The sequence below is a fragment of the Mandrillus leucophaeus genome, unplaced genomic scaffold (assembly GCF_000951045.1).
Source record: "Mandrillus leucophaeus isolate KB7577 unplaced genomic scaffold, Mleu.le_1.0 Scaffold435, whole genome shotgun sequence".
In the NCBI taxonomy this organism is placed as follows: domain Eukaryota; kingdom Metazoa; phylum Chordata; class Mammalia; order Primates; family Cercopithecidae; genus Mandrillus; species Mandrillus leucophaeus.
The window spans coordinates 588,010-594,009 of record NW_012104643.1 but is presented as its reverse complement, the minus strand read 5'-3'; the positions used below and the strand labels follow the sequence as shown (position 1 = coordinate 594,009).

Below are 6,000 nucleotides of genomic sequence, written 5' to 3'. Positions count from 1 at the left end.
AAGGGGGGAGGGGAACGGGCGTCCACTCCGCCAGACATGAAAACAAGCAGACGGCTGAGAGCAGCCAGCAAGGGGAATGCACAGCTGATGAGCCCAGCAGAGAGGGCTGGGGAGAGCACGCACCGGGGAAGCAGTTGGCACGGACGATCTGAAGACCATGGAGACACTGGCAGAGACCACTGCATGTGGGGAGCTGGGAGGTGCCCATGCATTGGATAGAAATTAGAGCAGGACAAGCAGCAAAGACAGGCTGCCCTCGGGGGCAACCACAGGGTGGAGGCCGAAGGTGTGAGCAGGGCAGGCCTCACAGGAGGACTTGGCAAGTGAGCAACTCAAGGACAAGAGACTGGGCCTCCAGGCCAGACACAGACAAGACGGCTTAAGTCAGAGTGAAAAGCAGCCCAACTAGACAGGAAAGAGGCGAAGAGAGGAAACGAGTAGCTACAAAGAGTGTTTACCAACACTCAAAGAAAGAGCAGCTGAAGCATGATCGGACACAGCCGCCGGCCAGACCCTGTGGCTTCTTTCATGTCCTCTTTTCCTCCTGAGAGGAATGTCAGCCCTTTATCTAATGCACACTGCAGTCCACAAGTCAAGGTTCTGAGGGGAGTTACACAGCAAACCCACCCACGACACAGCAGCTCCCACTCTCTCCCACAAGCAGTAATTTGGGAGGTAAACTCCGCTGCCCACCTCTGTCCAGCTGGCCGCGGCCACACCGGAAGTCAGGGGGCACGGCAGTCCCGTGCCCGTCTGCAGGACTCAGGAAACCTGACTACCTGGCAAAGTTGTCTTCGGAGCCAGGAGCGAGAGGCGCGACCACAGAGGCCGAGTCTGAGAACACGTCCACGAGCAGCCCGCCGCCGCCGGAGGAGGGTGGGGGGCCCGCAGGGGCGGGGGGGGCGGCCCCCAGACCCAGCAGGTCTGCCGACGGAGAAGGCGTAGACTGGAAGAGAAGGAAGGAGAGCATCAGCAGAGAGCCTCCCTGGTCTGGCCGGCCCGGGCAGCTCACACCTGCACATCCTCCCCCACGGCGCCCGCTTGGCAGCCATGCACTCCCGGGGGGCTGGGGCAGGCGGCACACGGCTCAGTGAGTGACCAGAGTGAGGGCTAACAGCCACTTCCTGAGTACATCCCAGGGTCCAGCCTAAAGATAACTGCACTTAAAACATTGTCATAATTTCACCAAGACACCCTACTAAGGCATTTTTTCACAAATGCTATTTGAATGAAAAAAATCTCAGAAAAATTTTGCCACGAAAGACATAAAAAATAAATACATGGTTTAAGAAATAAGATAATGCAGGCTGGGCGCGGTGGCTCACGCCTGTAATCCCAGCACTTTGGGAGGCCGAGGCGGGGGGACCACAAGGTCAGGAGATGGAGACCATCCTGGCGAACATGGTGAAACCCCGTCTCTACTAAAAATACAAAAAATTAGCCGGGCACGGTGGCGGCACCTGTGGTCCCAGCTCCTCGGGAGGCTGAGGCGGGAGAATGGCGTGAACCCAGGAGGCGGAGCTTGCAGTGAGCCGAGATCATGCCACTCACTCCAGCCTGGGCGACAGAGCGAGGCTCCTGGGGCGCATTATTAGTTTAATCGTTAAATCATTATTAATCACTAAAAGTCTACAGAAGAGACTTTTTAAAAATAACTGCTTTTTGGCTGGGTGTGGTGCCTCACGTAATCCCAACACTTTGGAAGGTTGAGGCAGAAGGACTGCTTGAGCCCAGGAATTTAAAACTAGCCTGGGCAACACAGCAAGAGACTGTCTCTGTTTTTGCTTTTTTTGAGACACTCTCACTCTGTTGCCCAGGCTGGAGTGCAATTGTGCAGGCTCATTGCAACCTCCACCTCAAGCGATTCTCCCGCCTCAGCCTCCCAAGTAGCTGTGGCCGCCACCATGCCCGGTTAATTTTTGTATTTTTAGTGGAAACGGGGTTTCGCCACGTTGGCCAGGTTGGTCTTGAACTCCTGACCTCAGGTGATCCGTCCACCTCAGCCTCCCAAAGTGTTGGGATTCCAGGCGTGAGGCACCACACCTGGCCCCAGTAATTGCTCTTTGATCCTGGGCAAAGGCATAAGGAAAGAGCGCCTATGATCTCATGATTAAAGTCCCACAACAGGCACAAGCAGCCGCGCAGTTCATCGCATGCTTACCCATCCAACAGGGCAGCAGGCTCCCCAGCAACGCCCCAGTGGCCTGACCTCCAGAGCTCAGAGCTGCTCTGGGTTCCATGGGTCCTGCCCTGCAGTAGCCTGTGCACCAGAGGGACTCAGGTACTCCCTATAAAAAGGATACTCAGCCGGGCACGGTGGCTCACACTTGTAATCCCAGCACTTTGGGAGGCCAAGGGGGGGCAGGCAGATTACGAGGTCAGAAGTTCAAGACCATCCTGGCCAATATGGGGAAACCCCATCTCTACTAAAAATACAAAAATTAGCTGGGTGTGGTGGCGCGTGCCTGTAATCCCAGCTACCCGGGAGGTGGAGGCAGGAGAACTGAAACCGCGAGGCGGAGATTGCAGTGAGCCAAGATCACACCACTGAACTACAGCCTGGCAACACTCACACTTTGATACTGTACACCAGGGGCTCTTGGTGGAGAAATCCGCCACTCAGCTAAGAGCTTTCGGGAGATGTGGAGAGTTCTGACTATCACAACAATATTGGCATTTCACAGTCAAAAACCAGAGACAAAAGACACCCTGCCTTGAAGACTGTCTTGAGTAACTTTAGAATGTTCCACTGGACATCTAAGAAGGTAAAAAATGAGTTTGTAATTATCTGAGACTCCATCTGAATGCCATTTTATATTAATGCAAAGTTAAGTTGTCACACTGCACTTTCAAAAAAATTACATGTGCAGGTATGTGATATATGAATTTTACTTCAAGATAAACAAGGCATCACAAAGTGTGTTATGCAAAAAAGGTGCAGGTCAGAATGGGGGCAGGAGGAGTCAGAATGGGGGCGAAGGCAGTCAGAATGGGGGCGGGGGGAGTCTGAATGGGGGCGAAGGGAGTCAGAATGGGGGCGGGGGAGTCAGAATGGGGGCGAAGCATGTCTGAATGGGGGCGAAGGGAGTCAGAATGGGGGCGGGGGAGTCAGAATGGGGGCGAAGCATGTCTGAATGGGGGCGAAGGGAGTCAGAATGGGGGCGGGGGAGTCAGAATGGGGGCGAAGCATGTCTGAATGGGGGCGAAGGGAGTCAGAATGGGGGCGGGGGAGTCAGAATGGGGGTGGGAGGAGTCAGAATAGGGGCGGAGAGTCAGAATGGGGATGGGGGACAGTCAGAAACGGGGCAGACTCCCAGACTCTGCTCTTGTGACTGAACACCTCTGCAAGAGAAGATGACACGGGTCTCACGTGCTCCAAGGGTGGGAGGTCACAGAGGAGCTGGCAGAGAAGAGTCCCAAAAATATCCAAGGCGTGTCTCGATGAAACCATCTGAGGGCGGCACTTCGCTCCCCACGCCTGGGACAGCGCCCGCCAACACTGTGGTCTCCACAGCCTGACAAAGCTGTGAGCTATGTGGGAAGCCATCGGCCTTGGCAATGCACCTGCAGCCCAAATGGAGACAATTCCTCCTCTGCATCTAGTCACAGATGTTACCCCTGGTTCCTGCACTGATTCAAATACATCTATGGCTTTTGGTTTTGTTTTTTTTTTTGAGACCGAGTCTTGCTCTGTTGCCCAGGCTGGAGTGCAGTGGTACGATCTCAGCTCACTGCAATCTCTGTCTCCTGGATTCAAGCAATTCTCCTGCCTCGGCGACCCGAGTAGCTGGGATTACAGGCACACACCACCATGCCCAGCTAATTTTTGTATTTTTAGAAGAGACGGGGTTTCACCATGTTGGCCAGGCTGGTCTTGAACTCCCGACCTCAGGTGATCCGCCCACCTCGGCCCCCCAAAGTGCTGGGATTACAGGCGTGAGCCACCGCGCCCGGCCATCTATGGCTTTTAACTGCTTTCTAAAGTAGGAAAGCCCTTTGCCCCAGTAAACGAATTTGTACCTGAAACGTTACCACAGATGGTAATAGCGAGGCTCCAGGACAATAGAGACCTGAAGCCCACTTTGGGTTCCTCATCCCCTCCTCATCCTCTCAGGCCTGGGAGACCCTCCTCGGGGAGCAGGCCTGGCTCCTGCGCCACACCAGTTCGCCTCCTCCCTCCAATAGCAGGACAACTTGAGGGGTGAAGGTTTTGCCTACAAGGGCCCCAGGCTCCTGCATGTGAGACCAGGCAGCCTCTGATCCCCACACCCCGTGCTCCCCGGCACACCCGAGGACACACACACCACAGCCTCCCCCAAGGAGCTGTGTGCAGAGAGGATGCTCGGAAGAAGTAAAATGTTCTGGCCTCATCTATGATCGTAAATAAAAGACATTTTGGCCAACGTGACACCAAGATAAAGCCACGGCCTTTTGTGGGAAAGGCACATGTGCTGATGCCACCCTGAGGCCCCTTCACGGCCCACGCAGAAGACCCTGAGCAAGAGAACTTCTCTGGGAGTGTCTCCCCATAGGGAGGGCCTCACTGGAGCTCCTGTGAGCAGTGGGGACAGACTGGAAAGCACAGGATAGCAAGGAAGCCCACACACCACAGCTCTCGGTCAGAACGGAGGGGCCCACACACCACAGCTCTCGGCTCAGAATGGAGCTGCGTGCCTCAGCCTCGGACACCTCCCTAAGGAACCCACCCACCAGGCGCCACTGACCATCAGGAGTGAAGCCGAACTCCGAAAATCCACTGAATGAGCCTGGAAGGGGGACCCCCTCCAAGGAGGGACCTTACAGAAATGCTGAACCTCACTGGACCCTCATCCCCCCTTTTTAGACGGCAGCACACTGCTCTTACTCTCAGGGTCCAGGAGTTTCCATCTGATCCCAAAGCCACGGTCAAGGCCAGGCCCTCCAAAGTCCACCCTGAGCCTAACTGGACAAATCTGGGTGTGATCAAAGGCCTGGGGTATGGGCACACCTCATTTCTCAGGACCCACATGAAAAAGAAACATCAAAGAAAAACCAAATAGAGCCTGACGACAATCCTACAGCCCCTCTCCGTGCTCCCTCAGCGAGTTCCTCTTAACGTCAAAGCAGCTGGAGGGGAGCGAGAGCACCTGGTGCCTTCCCAGCTTCAAACAGGCAATTCCAGGTTTCCATGGAAGGCTTCACAGTGCCCTTGCTGAAAGCCGGCGGCCAGGAATCCCTGCACACCAGCCTCCCCTGGGTCACATCTTCCTGCCCTGGCCTCCTCACCCAACTGGGGCTGGGTCCTCCTCTCTGCAGGGCAGAGCTACTGCCGGCCCAGCGCCCATGGGGAGGCCCCTGCTCCGGCAGCTCACAGACAAATCTCCACAAGCAAGTTTCTGTCTCCAGAAACCTATGTCAAGACGCTCGAAGGACAGGGAGAGATGGATTAGAGGAATGACAGAGGCCTGCAGCACCAGGCACCTGGCTACTGACGTCCCACGGGAGGAGACAGGATCAAAAGCAGGTCACCAGCTCCACAGAGCACGTGAGAAACACAAGCATGAAGGTGTTTAAGTGTGAAGGGAAGATGCCCACCTGGGGGGAAACAGCTACATCTTTCATTTACCTCATTCACTCCAGGATCAGCTCACAGGCAATTCAAGCCTCTAGAGGGCAGGCACAGCAGCATGCCACCAACAATGCAGAGAGAGGCCAAGGGGGACAGGGCTGCATGGAGGACACGAGGCAGGGCGGGGTGGGGGGAGGAAGAGGGGAAGGGAAGACTGCTCAATGAGATGTCAGCCTCAGCCAGGAGGGGGAGGAGGGGGAGGGGGAGGAGGGAAAAGAGGAGGAAGAGGTGGTGAGGAGGAGGAAGAGGAGTGGGGAGGAGGAGGAAGAGGAGTGGGGAGGAGGAGGAGAGGGAGGAAGAGGAGGAGGAGGAAGGAGAGGAGGAAGGAGAGGAGGAAGGCGAAGGGGAAGGAGGTAGAAGAAGAGGAGGAAAAAGAGGAAGAGGAGGGGGAG

The 6,000-nt window shown here is 55.7% G+C and overlaps 1 protein-coding gene across 1 annotated transcript in view; it reads right to left on the bottom strand.

Annotated features, from left to right (window-relative positions):
- AP2A2 (adaptor-related protein complex 2, alpha 2 subunit) overlaps positions 1–6,000 on the bottom strand; it is a 92,615-nt gene that overhangs the window by 9,838 nt on the left and 76,777 nt on the right. Inside the window, exon 15 of the mRNA XM_011993856.1 lies at positions 780–946. Coding sequence (XP_011849246.1) covers positions 780–946 — 167 coding nt within the window. The remainder of the gene's footprint in view (positions 1–779; positions 947–6,000) is intronic.